The sequence below is a fragment of the Aotus nancymaae genome, unplaced genomic scaffold (genome assembly GCF_030222135.1).
Source record: "Aotus nancymaae isolate 86718 unplaced genomic scaffold, 86718_ANA_hifiasm-v0.15.2.pri h1tg000032l_0, whole genome shotgun sequence".
Classification (NCBI taxonomy): Eukaryota; Metazoa; Chordata; class Mammalia; order Primates; family Aotidae; genus Aotus; species Aotus nancymaae.
The window spans coordinates 8,739,108-8,756,091 of NW_026988445.1; the positions used below are offsets into that span (position 1 = coordinate 8,739,108).

Sequence of the window (16,984 nt, forward strand, 5' to 3'; positions counted from 1 at the left end):
TATTTGTAGGCTAAATTCTTAGAAGTGGAATTGCTGGTTCATAGAGTAAATACTAAAGAAGCTTCTGATAGGACAGAATAAGTACTTGTGTTTTATCTAAGAGGGATGGAAAAACACAGGAGAGCTACCAGTTATGTGGTAAGCCTTTTCACATTAAAAGCTATTCACGCCTCTTTAGATTCCTGAATAGATATCCAAAAGCTAGAATTGCTACTCTGAACTTTCTCTTTATTTTAAAACAACTCGGATTAGGACTATTTTTCTGTTATCAGAAATATTAAAAGGCATTTGTTCCATTTTGAATTATAACAAGGACAGTAATCACAGTAGATTCTAGTATTGAGCATGTGCCGAGCACTGTGTTAAATGCTCTGTTTTGTGTAATTCTAATTTAAAAATCCTTGACTTTCAGGTAATAACATTTTATAGAAGAGTAAACCGAGGCTCAGAGAGGTAACTTCCCGAAGGTCACATTACTTAGTGGCATAGGCACTCTTTGATACTAAGTCTGCCTAGCTTTAAAGCTTATCCTCTTAATTACCACATGGCCCCTGCCTTCTATCCATTTGTATTTGCCTGGTATATTTTACTTTTAACTTTTTTTACTTCAGTTGTTTTAGATGTGTCTCTCATGGGCAGCATTAGTTGAATTTAGGTACACCCCTCTCTTGGTTTCAAAAGTCTTTTTCTTTTGAATAGGTTATGCAACCTACTTATGCTCAGTAATATAATAGATAATTTTAGTTTTGTTAAATTATTGTATTTGAACCTTTTTAATGCTTCTTGACATTTGTACTTTCTCAGGCACTTGGGATATAAAAGTGAATGTGATAAATATCTTTGTTCTTATGAGGGTGGGGAAAGGGAGAAAATACTAATAAACAATCAATCAGTAAGGCAAAGGAGATGTGTGGTATCAAATAGGTCAAAGTAAGCCTACCGCAAAGATGAGATTTAGGCAAAGACTTTAGGGACCTGAATGATATCTGAAAGAAGAATGTTCCAGGCACAGGGAACAGCTAGAGCAAATGACCTGTTGTATGAGCGTTCAGACATTCCTGAAGAATGGCTATGAAACCTATTTGGCTGGAACAAGGTGAGTGAGAAGGGGCATAGTACCAGAGGAGGGCAGAGAGGTAAGAGGGGTCAGACTTTGTTAGTCTTACTTTATTGGCCATATAAGGGCTTTGGTTTTACACTGAGTAAAATGGGTATCTGTTGCAAGATTTTTAAAGAAGAGTGTGATGATATGATGTATGTTTTAAAAAGAAATACTCTGCTGTGTGAAGAATAGACTGGGGAGAGGGAAATGGTAAGGGGCAAGGTTAGAAGCAAGATAACCTGTTAGGAGGCTAATGCAGTAATTCAGGTAACTCAGCCAAGGGTGCTAACAGTAGGATTGGTGAGAGTGGCCGTATTATGGAGATATATCTATATATCTATATCTATCTATCTATCTATCTATCTATCTATCTATCTATCTATCTATGTTTTTTTTTTAAAGAAAGAAAGAGAAAGGGGGAGAGAGAACAGGAGTCTTGCTCTATTGCTCAGGCTGGAATGCAATCTATAGGTATTAAAAACCTCTTTTATGCCGATAATTGTGCTTAACAGTGAAGACAGGAAGGAATAAGGGAAGAAAATAACAAACAGCCAAACAATATTTCATTTAATTCTGTGAAATGCTATGCAAATGCTGATGAGTGATTTACTTCCAATTATGTGGTCACTTTCAAAATAGGTGTAATGTGATACTGAGAAAAATGTATGTTCTGTGGACCTGGGGTGAAGAATTCTATAAATATTCACTGAGTTTACTTGTTCCAGGTCTGAATTCAAATCATAGATGTCCTTGTTAATTTTCTATCTCGTTCATCCATCAAATATTAACAATGTGGTGTCAAAGTCTCCTGCTATTATTGTGCGGGAGTCCAAGTCTCTTTATAAGTCATTAAGAACTTGTCTTATGTATCTGGGTGCTCCTATATTGGGTACATATATATTTATAATCATTGACTCCTGTTGTTGCATTGATCCTTTTACCATTATGTAATGTCCTTCTTTGTTTCTTTTAGTCTTTGTTACTATTAAAGTCTATTTTGTCAGAGACAAAAGTTACAACTCCTGTTTTGTTTTTTGTTTTTTTTCTCTCCATTTGATTGGTGAGTCTTCCTCCAGCCTTTTGTTTTGAGTCGTTGTGTGTCCTTGCTTATGAGATGGATCTGGATACAGCATACAGATGGGTTTTGACTTTTTAATTCAATTTGACTGTTTGTGTCTTTGATTGGGGCATTTAATCCATTTAAATTTAGGATTAATATTGATATTTGTGAGTTTAACATTGTCATTTAATGCTAGCTGGCTATTTTGCCCATTAGTTGATATAGATTCTTCATTATGGAGATACTCTTTACCTTTTGGTAAGTTTTTGGGATGACTGATACTGGTTGATCCTTTCTGTGTATAGTGCTTCTTTCAGAAGCTCTTGTAAAGCAGGCCTGGTGGTGATGAAATCTGAGTGCTTGCTTGTTCGTGAAAAATTTTATTTTTCCTTCATTTATGAAGCTTAGTTTGGCTGGATATGAGATTCTGGGTTGAAAATTCTTTACTTTGAGGTTATTGAATATTGACCCCCACTCTCTTCTAGTTTGTAGGGTTTCTGCTGAGAGATCTGCTGTGAGTCTGATAGGCTTCCCTTTATGGGTAACCTGACCTTTCTCTCTAACTGCCCTTAGAATTTTCTCCTTTATTTCAACCCTGGTGAATCTAATGATTATGTGTCTTGGGGTTGCTCTACTTGAGGAATATCTTTGTGATATTCTCTGTATTACCTGGAGTTGAATATTGTCCTGCCTTACTAGGTTAGGAAAGTTTTCCTGAATAATATCCTGAAGAATATTTTCCAGCTTGGATTCATTCTCTTCATGACATTCAGGTACACCTATCAAATGTAAATTAGGTCTTTTCACATAGTTTCATGTTTCTTGGAGACTTTGCTCATTCCTTTTTACTCTTTCTTCTATAATCTTGTCTTCTCGTTTCATTTCACTAAGTTGGTCTTCGACCTCTGATATCCTTTCTTCTGCTTGATCAATTCGACTGTTAAAACCTGTGCATACTTTGTGGCGTTCTCGTATTGTATTCTTCAGTTCCATTAATTCACTTATATTCCTCTCTAAATTGTCTATTCTCGTTAGGATTTCTTCAAACCTTTTTTCAAGGTTCTTAGTTTCTATACATTGGGCTAGAACATGTTCTTTTAACTCACAGAAGTTTCTTATTATCCACTTTCTGAAGCCTAATTCTGTTAATGGAATGCATTGTTCTCCATCAGGCCTTGTTCCCTTGTTGATGAGGAACTGTGATCCCCTGTAGAGGGAGAGGCATTCTGATTTTGGGTATTCTCAGCCTTTTTACGCTGGTTTCTTCCCATCATTGTAAATTTATCCATCTGTCGTCTTTGTAATTACTGACTTTCAAATTAGGTCTCTGAGTGGATGTCCAACTTGTTGATTCCCAGCGCCGGAATCTGAGCAACCCACTACGCCGGCTAAAATAGCGGTGTTAAGATTCATGGTGCTTTTCTGCCTGGGACTCTCCAGTCTGGCTTCCCTCTTGAGTCCCTTTTTCAATCAGCTGAATGGGCAACTCTGCCTTCCCGGAGCTCCAAACGTCGACCAAAAGGGGACCCAGTCCCGTTTACTCTGCACCGAGAACCGCCACGCTGGGGCACCAGCAAAACCACTGCGCCGGCCATAAGAGTCGTGCTGGTGACCCGTGGGGCTCCTCTGCTGGGAATTTCCTGGTCCGTGAGCAACAAAAATTCATCTGAAAGTGTGGCGTCCTCTCGTTCTCTGCACTTTCACTGGGAGCTACAATCCTGAGCTGCTAGTAATCAGCCATCTTGGATCTCTCTTCTGGATATATTTTTAAGTAAAACCAATAGGATTTCCTGACAGGTTGAGTGTGGGATCAGAGAGAGAGGGAGGGAGGGTTAGAAGGGTCTAAGTTAAAGATAACCTTAATTTTTAGTCTGAACACCTGGAGGGATAGATTTGCCTTCAGATGAAATAGAGAAGGCTGTGATAGAGCAAGTTTTGCAGGGTGTGGGGGTGGAGATCAAGTTGGGACATGCTAAGATTGAGATATTGACAGATATACAAGTAGAGATATTAAAGTGGCAGCTGGATATAACAGTCTGGAATTCAGGAGAGATAGAACTTTTGAAGTTTTCTCCATATACATGGTTTTTAAAACTATGAGACTGGATGGGATCATAGGAGTACCAAGGGAGTAAGTGTAACATGGGCAGAGGAGACAAGAATTGCCATGATCTGAATTCCTGGGAATTTTCAATATTAGGAAGTTGAGGAAAAGGGAAATAAACACAAGACCTGACAGATTTATAATTTTAACATATTATTGCTTATTTGCATTGTCTTTATATGTATACATAGAGATATATAAAATATAGTCTTAATAATATCACTATTAATAAGACTACTGAATGATATTTAAGAATTTTTTGCCTAACAGTATATGTGGTCAGGCAGGGAAACCATAACAGCCAAGTAAGGAAGAGTATTAAAAGATAAAGGAGGGATCAGCCGTTTTGAAAGATGCTTGTAAGTCAAGAAGATATTTTTCCTCTATTCTAGTCTTTAGTTTTCATCTCCTTTCCCCCTTTTAATTTAATTTCTCTTGTTTGGGAGGTAGTCTACAATAGCAGACTACCTATGAATTCTAGAGCCACAATCCCTGCATTTCAATCCCAGTTCTGCTATTTAATAGCTAGCAGGGTGGCACTGGGACCCCCTTCAGGCCGGCTTCTGTGTCTTTTTGACGTAACTTCATTAATCATTGCCAGTGTTCTTGCTTCTGGCACGAAGTGTCCCAAGTTCATCTTGTAAATCTCTGCCCCCAGACCTAGATTCAGCCATTTCTCTAAAGAGGGTGCCATTTTTATTGGGTTGTCTGTGTTTTAAGACCTCTGTCATCTACATTCGGGAAATAGACATTTTGTTAAAATAAGAAAGCATGAGTCATGAGTTCATGCTGATATTTGTACTTCAAATTTAATATTACAGGATTTTTACTTTGATTTTGTGCTGAATTTTTATTTTAACATATAATTATTTGCTTTGTCTTTATATGTATATATACAGATATAAAAGATAGTCTTAATAATATTACTATTAATGGGACTACTAAGTGATATTTGAGTTTTTTGCTTAAAAGTATATTTTATTAAGGATATACAAAATATGGTTCAAAGGTCACTTAATTTGTTTCATTTTGTTTGAAATATTCTGAGATTACTTTTTTCTTTAGTTTTGGCTTTATTTTTTGAATGTCTAAAACAGTTTTTTGGATGTTGTAGAAGAGGTTTATCTAAAAAATTTTGTTTTGTTGTCTCCTGTTTTTTGGAGTAGTTCTTTTACCATAGTATTTTTTAAAAATCTGGTATTCTCTTTCTCTACCACTCAGTATCTATACATAGGTACTATGTTGGAATCTTTTCCATATAGTTCATCCTTTGAATGGGGAATTTTATCTAGATTTGCTGTTTGCTCAAGAATAACATAGGTGGATTCTCCTTGATTTACCTCCCCATTAAATGTAAATAGAACTTGAGGCTGACAGCTGAGCATAAGTGTTAATAGATTCATATTCTCTTTTCAGTTCTTCAGTAGTTTGAGGGAAATGATGAGGTAAGAGGACAGAGATTGTAGTGGTGGTTGGGGTTGCCTCAGGTAACCTCAGCTAAGGTTTAATTCCTTAGAACAGTTTCACCAAATTCTATGAGTCTTGAAGTCATATCCAGTCCATTAGAGAATGCTCCTTGAATTTTGACCTTTATTTCCAGAATGAGCAGATTTGCTCTCCTTTTTACTAGTTAGGAAGTTGAGTTGGAGAAGGGTAGGATGATGTTACAACATGGTCCTTCTTTCAGGGTCTGGAGTAGCTTGTTTGCCATTTCTCCAGGTGTCTTCTATGCACCGTGTCATCATCTTTCCTAGTTAGGAGTTATTAGTGAGGGTCTCAATTTATTACCTGTCTCTTTACTTTGATAGAAGGAGAGTTAAAAAAATCAACTAGTGTCTTTTAAATTTGTGATGTCACATTTATTAAACTTTTAAAATGACTTTTATTTGATGTTACACTTAGGCATTTCCCATGTTGAGTCTAAAAACACTTGCTGGACTGTCGATTGTTTCTTCTAGTACTTTTGTGGTTTCATCTTTGTGTTTTTTTCTGTTTTTACATTTATATCCTTAATCAATGTGAATTTATTTTGGAGTAAAGAGCGATATCCCCTAGAGATTCAGCTTTGTTTTTTTCTAGGTGTTCCAATACTATTCATTGAAGAATTTATTACTTCTTCTTTGATATGAAATGCTAACTTTGACACTGACCTATGACATATTCTCCTTTGCATTTAGGTCTATTCTTTAGACAAAACTTTTGTGAAAAGTTTTTCATCTGTAGCATTTCTTCTTTCAGCGGTCACAATTTGTGGTTTTTTTTTGAGACGGAGTTTCGCTCTTGTTACCCAGGCTGGAGTGCAATGGCGCGATCTCGGCTCACCGCAACCTCCGCCTCCTGGGTTCAGGCAATTCTCCTGCCTCAGCCTCCTGAGTAGCTGGGATTACAGGCACGCGCCACCGTGCCCAGCTAATGTTTTGTATTTTTAGTAGAGACGGGGTTTCACCATGTTGACCAGGATGGTCTCTATCTCTTGACCTCGTGATCCACCCGCCTCGGCCGCCCAAAGTGCTGGGATTACAGGCGTGAGCCACCGCGCCTGGCCCAATTTGTGGTGTTTTTATAGATAACAATAAGTAATGTTTCTAAAAACTTCAGCCTTCTGGAATAAGTCCAGAAGTATGTGGGAAAATGTTCCTTTGTACGTGTTCTGTATCTAATGGAATTACTGTTTATATGTAAAGTTGAAATAAGAAAAATTAGTAGCTGTAAAGATTTAGAAAATATATCACCTACACACCTACCTGAAAAAAATTTCACAAACTAGAAAAAGTAAATCTAAGAAAGGGAAATGCAAGGATGTAAGAAACAATGGTGAATAATATATCATTTAATAAAAATTAATTTGAAAATTTGGAACAGTACAGTGCTAGAAATAACAATAGAAAGACCAAATGTGACATTGAACCTGGCTTAGCTGAAGAAAGAGTAGAAACTCCAATATGGTGTATGGTGTTTCCTGGAAGTGATGTCTAAGCTGAATATGAAAGGATGAGTGAAGAGTTAACCCAGTGATTTTTCTCAGAATGTAATTGATTGTTAAGGGTGTTTCCTATCTGTTACAACTTTTTGAACCTCCAAAAGATATTTCATTGATTTTCTTGGATTTGCTAGGTTTATATTTATGCTAGTTGCAGAAAGATAATACAAAAAAATATTTTCCATATATGTGTATATATATTCTTAAGAGGCTTCCTGATGTATATTACTACTACTTTGTCAAATGAGGGTGTTTGATGGAATATTATTGTTTCTGTTTTTATGGTTTATCTCACTTAGTGCTACTCTTGTGTTTTCAAATCGAAGCAGTAAATTGTAGTATTTTTCTTGTATACAGTTAACTTTGCCTTCTGATCATACACCTAATCGATTGAAGTGATGATTGTTTAATGTTATTGAGTGATATCAGCTAATATTTCATTTAGGTTCCTTGCATCTCTATTAATAAATTGTATTGTTTACTTTTCTTCGTTAGTATCATACTGTTTAGGTTTTAGAATCAAACCCATTTCTGGTACCTAAAAACAAACTAGGTAAAAGACTATTTGTAATATGAACATTTGGAAAATTATGCACTTGCTCAGTAAGGGCAGGCAGGAACACCATATTATACAACTTCTCCCTTTGGATTTATGCAGTGCATAGCATGGTAGCTGTCAGAAGGTTTTAGTGGCAATTTATTTCAATAGCTTTTCTTTTTTCGTTGTTAGAACTCATATTTTTGTGTTTTATGTTTTTGGAAATAGATATGTGACTATCTTATCATATTTATTGACATCACATTGAAATAAGCTCTGATACATCAAATAAAATAGATTTTTTTTGTTTGTAATTAAGTTACATTTTGTTGAGGACTTTTCGTTTTTTTTATTTTAAAGAAACAGATAAAATAATTATTGGCCAGTTTACAGAAGAATTTAAGTGGAATACTTAAGTAGAAGGTAACATATTCAGTGGGTCCATTCATTTACTAGTCACTATATTGAATGATAATGAATGTAAAAGATGTAGTGCTTGACAACTTAAAAGGTCACAGTTTCATAGAACATGGTTTAAAAAAAAATAAGGTAGTTTCATTGTAAAGTTTTTAAGTATTACGTAAAAGAATGTTTCAAGTGCAGTAGGAACATAGAGGAGGAGAATCACAGGTCTTCTGTGCTTCATAAGCATTATTTTCCAGCTGTTAAAACATTTTTGTCAGTCATGAAGGCACTGTCACTGACAGCATCTACCACTGTACTATTTAAAATGAAAATTCACCTTGAAATGCCAAACAGGGGAAAGAGGGAGGTGTTATTGTATAATAATACAATAGAGGAAGCATACCAGGTCCGAGAAATATTTCTGACAACTAAACTCAGGCAGATTCATTGCTTGGATCCTTATGAAGTAGGTATTAATTATAATTAATGATGTCTTTAGCCATGTTCCTATACAAGATGTAACTGTTCTTTTTTATTTTTATTGTTTATTTCTTTAGAGACAAGGTCTTACTGTGTTGCCCAGGCTGGAATGCAGTAGGTGTTCACAGGTGCAATCCTACTACCGATCAGCATGGGAGTTTTTACCTGCTCTGTTTCTGACCAGGGCTGGTTCACCCCTAGTTAGGCAACCTGGTGATCCCCCACTCCTGGGGGGATCACCATGTTGATGCTGAACTTAGTGCAAACACATGATCAACATAGTGTACTACAGCCTAGAACTCTTGGGCTCAAGTGATCCTCCTGCCTCAGCCTCCCAAGAAGCTGGGACCACAGGCAAACGCCACTGCACCTGGCAAAGTAGCTGTTGTTTAAGTTATCCTTTGATAAAAAGACAGTAAAGAGAACTAAAATATCTATAGGAAGAGCTTAAAAGATCTAGAAAAAGGTTCTTGACTTAGAGTTTAAGAACTGTGTGCTTTAAGAAATCTGTAACCTTCCATAACTTGATAGTGTTGTTCAGATTTTCTGTATCCTTACTGTTTTTTCATGTATAGTTGTTCTTTCAGCTATTGAGAGAATAATGTTGAAATCTCTGATTGTGGTTGAAGATTTGTCTTTATTTTAACCTTTTTTCTGTCAGTTTTTGCGTATCAAAGTTTATTATATGCATACATATTTAGGATGGTGTGTATATTTTTTGATGAATTGGGCCTTGTATCATTATAAGATGTCTCTTTTTCCTTTCCTTGTGTCATAAAATACCTCTTTTTTCTTTATTTTGCTCCTTGTGTTAAAGTTCATTTTATCTATTGTAGCTTCTCCAGCTCTCTTATGCTTGCATTTTGCATAATTTATCTTTTTTTTATCATTTTACTTTCACCCTATCTGTGTCTTCATGCTGAAAGTCCATTTCTTGGAAACAGTATATAATTGGATCTTTCTACTAAAATTTTATTCAACAATCTCTTTCTTCAAATTGAATTTTTTAGTCTATTTGTATTAAATATAATTATTGATATGTTTGATTGAAAGTCTATAATTTTGTTTTTCTTTTTGTCTTACCTGTTTTTTGCTGTTGTTATTATTGATATAATGCCTCTCTTCCTTCTTTCTTGCCTACTTCTGAGTTATTTAGTATTCCATTTTAATCTCTCTTTTGGCTTTTTACCTATGCCTTTGCATTTTTCTGGTGCTTCTTTTTTCAGTAGTTTCTCTAGAGAATATAGAATTTACCCATATCTCATTATAGCCTACATAGAGTTCATATTGTATCAGTTCAGATGAAATGAAAAGATCTTATAATTCCTCTGACTTCTGTGCTTTTGTTTTCATATATACTTACTTCTGCTTATAGGTTCTACATACAGTATTATGCTTTGCTTTAAACAGTCATACGTCTTTTAAAGAAATGAAGAGATGGAAAAATGTGTACTGTTTTCTATTTACCCACATATTTTCTATTTCCAGAGCTTTTTATTCATTTGTATAGATTCATTTTGCCCTCTATGGTTATTTTCATTTTTTTTTTTAGCATTTTTTAATAGTGTATGTTTGTTGGCAACAAATTCTTTCAGTTTTTGTTCATCTAAAAATATCTCTTTTTTTTTTCTTTTTGCCTTTTTTGAGGAATGTTTTTACTGGATAATGAATTTTGGGTTGCTTTTTTCTTTTCTGTAGCACTTCAAAAATGTTGCCATCTGACTTTTGTTGTTGATTAATGTGAAGTGAGTTGCCATTTGTATTGTTTTTTTTTTTCCTCTATGCATGGTTTCAGCAATTTGACAGTGATCTTCCTACACCAGGTTTTTTTTTTTTTTCTTTTTTTTGGTATTTATCCTTCTTGGAGTTTATAGTTTGGAGGAATTGCATGGCTGTTATACTTCAAGTGCCTTTTCTTCACCCTGTTTTCTTTTACTTTTTCTCTGGGCCCCATTTATACATGTGACAGTTTATGTGATATTGACCCACCACAGATCATAGATGCTTTGTTTATTTTTATTCAGTCTTCCTGTGTCTCATTTCTGAAGATTGGCTAAATTTTATTAATCTGTCTTCAAATTCATTGACCCTTCCTTCTTTGCAGTCTACTGTAATCCTATCTAATAAATTTTCTTTTTAAATATTGTCCTATTTAGTTCTAGAATAGCCATTTGTCTCTTTATTATGGTTTTCATTTTTCTGCTAACATTTCCCATCTACTTGTTCTTCCTTTTTTTTTTTTTTGAGACTGAGTCTTGCTCTGTTGCCCAGGCTGTAGTGCAGTGACACAATCTCGGCTTACAGCATCTTCCGCCGCCCAGGTTCAAGTGATTCCCCTGCCTCAGCCTCCTGAGTAGCTGGGACTACAGGCACACGCCATTATGCCTGGCTAATTTTTTGTATTGTAGTAGAGATGGTGTTTCATCATGTTGGCCAGGATGGTCTTGATCTCCTGACCTCGTGATCCACCTGCCTTGGCCTCCCAAAGTGCTGGGATTACAGTTGTGGGCCACCGCACACAGCCCTACTTATTCTTTCTAACCATATTTTCCTCTATTTTAAAAAATGTATTTATAATATGGCTTTAAAGTTCTTGCCTTCTAGGTCATCTTTGGGTCTGTTTCTGTTGACTGTTGTTTCTCTTGACAATTAATCATATTTGTTCCTTCATGTGTCTAGTAAGTTTTACTTACATACTGGACATATTTATTGATACTCTGCAGAGACTCTGAATTTAATTATTTTCTGAAGTGTTGATGTTTGCTTTAGCAGACAGTTAATTTGGTTCAACTCAAACTTCAAATTCAGCCTCCCTTGTGGAGGGCAACAGGTCAAGTATCTACTTTACTAACTTACACTTCTAACTATCTTGTTTTAATCTGTTCCTTGGAGGTTCTCTTTCTTATACATAGTTTGGGACTTAGCAAAGCACCTGTAATTAATGTACAGGTTTCATTTTTCTTCTCCATGACTTCATTTTTTTCCCAAGGTTTTCTCTCTTACATTCCAACCATTTTGTTAGCTCCCAAACCTATCCTCAGACTCCTTTAGCTGATAAAATGGTTTTTGTCTGCCTGAATTTAAGTCACATGGAGCTAGGTAGGCCACAGTTTGCCCCCAGCTAGAAACTATAACAACCCAAATTTTACACTGAAATTTTTCTTCATTCAAGGATCAACTCCCCTTCAGACTTTGCCTACTTTTTTATGGCTCTCGAGAGCCTTCAAACAATTGTTTTTAATATTTTGTCTACAGTTTATATTTTTGTCTGCTGATAGGTTTAGTTAGATACAAGCTATTTATTCTTTGTTGGAAGCAGAACTTCCCTACTCCTTTAATAAAATGACTTTGAGAAATGAAAGTTTGGTTATTGTTTCTAAATTGCGATCACCTATATTGGTGCTAATATCACTTGGCCAAAGGGTGGCATGGTATACAAAAATAGCATCATTCCAAAGTCCTGAGAGCAGTGTTGTGACAGCCTACCTTCACATCTACTATGTGATCTGATTTTTAGGAGCGTTTGAATATTCAGTCACCAAGCAAATTTATAGCCAGTGAGTAGAAGAACATCATTTCAGTCAGTATTAAAGGCAGGGAAAATTCTCTTATTACTCAAGAATTTGAGTCTGGTGCTTCATGGGGTGCAGCATTGAAGAACTAATGAAATCATTATCTCTGATTACTTTGACTACACTGCACACTCAGGGCAAGCTTTAGGGTCACATTGCCACTGTTATAGAAAGAATGAAGGAATTCACAGTCTACTGGATTAAAGGGAAAACTTGAAGAAAGAAAGACAGGATTTGAACTTGTGTTTTCAGATAAAGGTAGAAATTAGAACTCATAGACATACTATAATTGAGCTAACATAATTTCTTCTATCTAACGGTGTTAGGGTTGAGGTAGTTCTAAATTAAATTCACTGTTCAATCTAGCATGAGCTGAATTCATATTCTTGCCACATTTTCTATTTGAGAATTAAGCTGTAGATCAGGGAAGAGTGAGATCAGCTATTCCAAACCATACTTCAAAGAGTCCTTCCAAGAAAAGGTTGTCTCCTAAGTGATGCTGAAGCAATCCTAAGGAAAGATATACTTTTTTGAAAATATTTGTTTTGGTGGACATCTTATAATCAGAATATAAAATATAAAATATATGCTGTATATTCTGATTTTTTATTTAAAACATATGAATGTATCAGGTATAAATGATCATGTTTAATGTTGAGAGCTAGGAGATCTTTAAAAAAAAAATAATTGAGAATTTAAACCTGTATCCCAAAATGTGACATGTTACACCAAGTGTTGACCAACTGCAGCCTATAGGCCCATGGGTATTATTTCTCCAGAGTCTTTTGCCAATCTCTATGTTACACCATACTTGGTGATGGGGATGCAAAATAAAGATTCTGCTCCCATACAGTTTACAATCAAAGGTTTCTCCTTAGGGAATTGACCATATATTGCTCCTTTCTCTCCCTCCCCTCCCTCCTTCCCTTTATCCCTCCCTCCCTCCATCCCTCCCTCATCTTTCTTTCCGGATGCTGCTAAAATTTAAACATGTCTGATAAGAATCTTCTAATTGTTCATAAGTTTTCCCCTATCTTTTCTCTTATGTTTACCTTTTAATTTTAAAATAGTGGTAGCATTGTGTATCTACTGACATTGCTATGTAACAAATCATCCCAGCCTCAGTGGCTTAAACCAAGAACCACTCATCATTTCTCATGAGTTGGAGTCAGTTGGGAGTCAGTTGATTAAATCTTGGCTTAACTGGGAGTGACTCTGCTCCATGTATTTCTTATCATCCTTCTGGTATCACCCTGGACAAGTACTTCTAGTGATGGCAGAGAGTAAGTGGAGACGCAAGAAGGCCTCTTGAAGTCTAGCTTGGGACGTTGCATACCAGCTTCACCTGGGAATTTAGGTGCTGAGTCCATAGGTGAACAGGATCAGCTATCTGTTGCAATTGTAGGTTAGTGTGAGATCATGAGACAAAGTGGCATCTTTGCCTCAAGAACAGCACTGATGCAATGGATAGGTTATGGACCTGGGCAGGACTATAGACAGCTTTCACTTGTACATAATAAGCTGGGTGAGGGGATTAGGCAGGAATTAATTAGAGGTATACTTGAGGCCGGCTGCTGATTGGTCAGTTCTTTGAGTTATATGCCCAGCAAATGGAAGCAAGAACATGACAAATGGCTGGGCTAGTTTTGAGAAAGAGATTTACACTCATGAGGTTGCCTTGGCAATCAAAACATTCCACCTTTTAAATGAAGCAGCCCTGAACTATAATGTCGTCACAACCTAAAGAGATAATACCTTTGTAGGAATAATGGTTTGTGAGGCTTCTGGCTATTTATTTTTTAAATCAAAAGCATATACCTAAAACCATGTAGAATATTTTAGTTTTTTGAGATGGAGTCCCACTCTGTCACCCAGGCTGGAGTACACCGATGTGATCTTGGTTTACTGCAACTTCCGCCTCACAGGTTCAAGCGATTCTCCTGCCTCAGCTTCCTGAGTTACTGGGATCACAGACATGTTTCACGACAACCAGCTAATTTTTGTGTTTTTAGTAGAGACGGGGTTTCACTATATTGGCCAGGCTGGTCTTGAACTCCTGACCTCAAGTGGTCCGCCTGCCTTGGCCTCCCAAAGTGTTGGGATTACAGGCGTGAGCCACCACACCTGGCCTGAATATTTCATTTTAAACAATAATACTCTGCCTGGTAAAGGGAGCTGAAGTCCAGAAGAAATTAGAACACTCAAACTTTAAAAGGATGTAGTACAGTATATTTTTATTGACGATAAATTGGTAATGATAATTATTTGTACTCTTTTTACTTGTCCTTTTATAATATAATTTAATTAACAGTGAAATCTTGTGAACTTTTTCTTAGCATACATCTGTGGATGGATATACTGAACCACACATCCAGCCTACCAAGTCAAGTAGCAGACAGAACATACCCCGGTGTAGAAACTCCATTACGTCAGCAACAGATGAACAGCCTCACATTGGAAATTACCGTTTACAAAAAACGATAGGGAAGGGAAATTTTGCCAAAGTGAAATTGGCAAGACACGTTCTAACTGGTAGAGAGGTAAGTTTGCACAGTGCCTTTTAATATCTGCCTGGACCTCTCTGGAGTCTTGTTAAAGCTTCCCTGTAGCTCATGTTTGGGAGTAAATGACAGTTTCAATAGGGTAAACACTGGGGGTATATGTGAATGGAACATTAGTAGGTAGAGGTTTTATCATGGTATAAAAGTTGACCTTTTAATGTTTAGAAAAGAATCATTCCTACATATTAGCATCTCTTATAAATCAGTTGTGCTGCAGATGAGCTTTCCTCAGATTCTGACTTTTATTATATGATTTCTGTGAACATTGCTGATTGCCATTGCTGCCCAACCCCCAGGAACAAAAGTTCTTAATGCTTGAGATAAGTTAGGTATAAATATGTAGAAAGTCACCTACTAATTTGTATCTGTTTAGAGACTACATTGAACAAGTATTTCTATACAGGTGATTTTCTCAGGTAATAAGATAATTATAGATCTAAAATCTCATGTGTTTTAAGTTACATGTATTTATATAGTAAGAATTTATATATTTGCACATATGTGCATTGTGTATATATGTCTGTCTGCTAGGGTTAAAGACTTTATTTGAATAAACGCGTAACATTTGTATTGTATAACGTTTACTAGATCTGATTAGGATATTTAAAAAAAAAATCTTAATCAGGCCCAATGCAGTGGCTGATGCCTACAGTCCCAGCACTTTGGGAGGCTGAGGTGAGCATAATTGCTTGAGGCCAGGAGTTCAAGACCAGCCTGGGCAACATGGTAAAACTCCAGCTCTACAAAAAATACAAAAATTAGCTGGGTGTGGTGGTGTCCCAGCTATTTGGGAGGCTGAGGTGGGAGGATCACTTGAGCCCAGGAGGTCAAGGCTGCAGTGAACTGTGATAGTACCACTGCACTCCAGCCTTGGCAATAGAGTGAGATCCTGTCTCAAAAACAACAACAACAACCAAACAAAAAAACCTCAAGGAAAATATTTTTATTAAGTTTTCACTTTGCTCTGTTTATAATATCATCGTCATTTCCCATTGAATTTGATTCTTTCTGTCTATTCTGATCCCAGGAGCCAGAGACAGGCTACACTGGGCCTAGCCTTAGATATTCAAGTCCATTTTGTCAGTTTGCTTTAAGTAAGCTTGGGTATCCAATCTCTCTAACAACATAATCGTTTTTATTCACATAATATTTAATTTACTGTAAGTTTACAAGCCACTTCCCCCTATAATTGTTGCTTATCAATATCATGAGTAAAAGGTTAAGATACAGGATGATTTTTACTCTAAAGGAGGAAACTTAGAAGAAATAACAAAGCTTTAATTTCATTGGCTCAGGATCAAAAGGTTAAAGACTTGGGTCAATGGAGTATATTTTAAGACTGCCAAATTATCAAAACGTTACTATCTGATTATGCGAACACTCAAAAAGAGCTAAATTATATCTAGTTAGGAATGAAACAAAAGTTCTTTTTTTTTGTGAGTTTTATTCATTAAAATGTGCTTTTTTCAAATAGAGTTTAATGATTCTTTTTTTTAGGTTGCTGTGAAAATAATAGACAAAACTCAGCTAAATCCTACCAGTCTACAAAAGGTATTTAATTAATTTAATAATAAGTAATTAGAATGTGACTTTATCATTAATATATGGTGTTCTGTAAAATTAGTCATCTTAAATTTTCTATTAGGTACAATTCTACATTTCATCAATATATGAAGAAAAGACATGATATAAAATGTAATGTTTATGACTTACCAAGTAGTTGCTTGAAAACTGTCTGCTACTTAAATACATGTACCATATGAAAGGAATTTATCTCTTCTATTCAATAGAATACAACCTTGTAAGCATTTGAAATATTCAAATATTTTGATGTATTTTCAAGTATTCAGAATTGACCTTGGAAAACTAGATTTTATTAAATGAATAATCCTTTTACTGATAGTATCTGATTTCTTAACTGTTATATAAAATGGTGGGCTAAGTCATTTAAACATTTCTGAGTTTTCAGATAAAGCCCAGAGTCCTTGCTGGTAAGCTTCTTAATTATCTAGTTATAAGTTAATATTGTTCATAGTCGAGTTTCCTTTTATTGCTTCATTTGCTGGTCTTCCTTCTTCCACAAGAACTACTAGTCTTTTGGATAGCTCACAGTAAAAAATAAGAATGTTTCATTAAAGGATGAAAATATGAAACAGCATAGAAAAGAAAGCAGTTAGGATGG

The 16,984-nt window shown here is 35.8% G+C and overlaps 1 protein-coding gene across 10 annotated transcripts in view; it reads left to right on the top strand.

Annotated features, from left to right (window-relative positions):
• The window catches only part of MARK1 (microtubule affinity regulating kinase 1), a 135,495-nt gene that overhangs the window by 37,256 nt on the left and 81,255 nt on the right, over nucleotides 1-16,984 (top strand). For all 10 annotated transcript variants that reach the window (XM_064383523.1, XM_064383526.1, XM_064383524.1 and 7 more), the window contains exons 2-3: nucleotides 14,578-14,781; nucleotides 16,300-16,353. In XM_064383523.1, coding sequence (XP_064239593.1) covers nucleotides 14,578-14,781; nucleotides 16,300-16,353 — 258 coding nt within the window. The remainder of the gene's footprint in view (nucleotides 1-14,577; nucleotides 14,782-16,299; nucleotides 16,354-16,984) is intronic.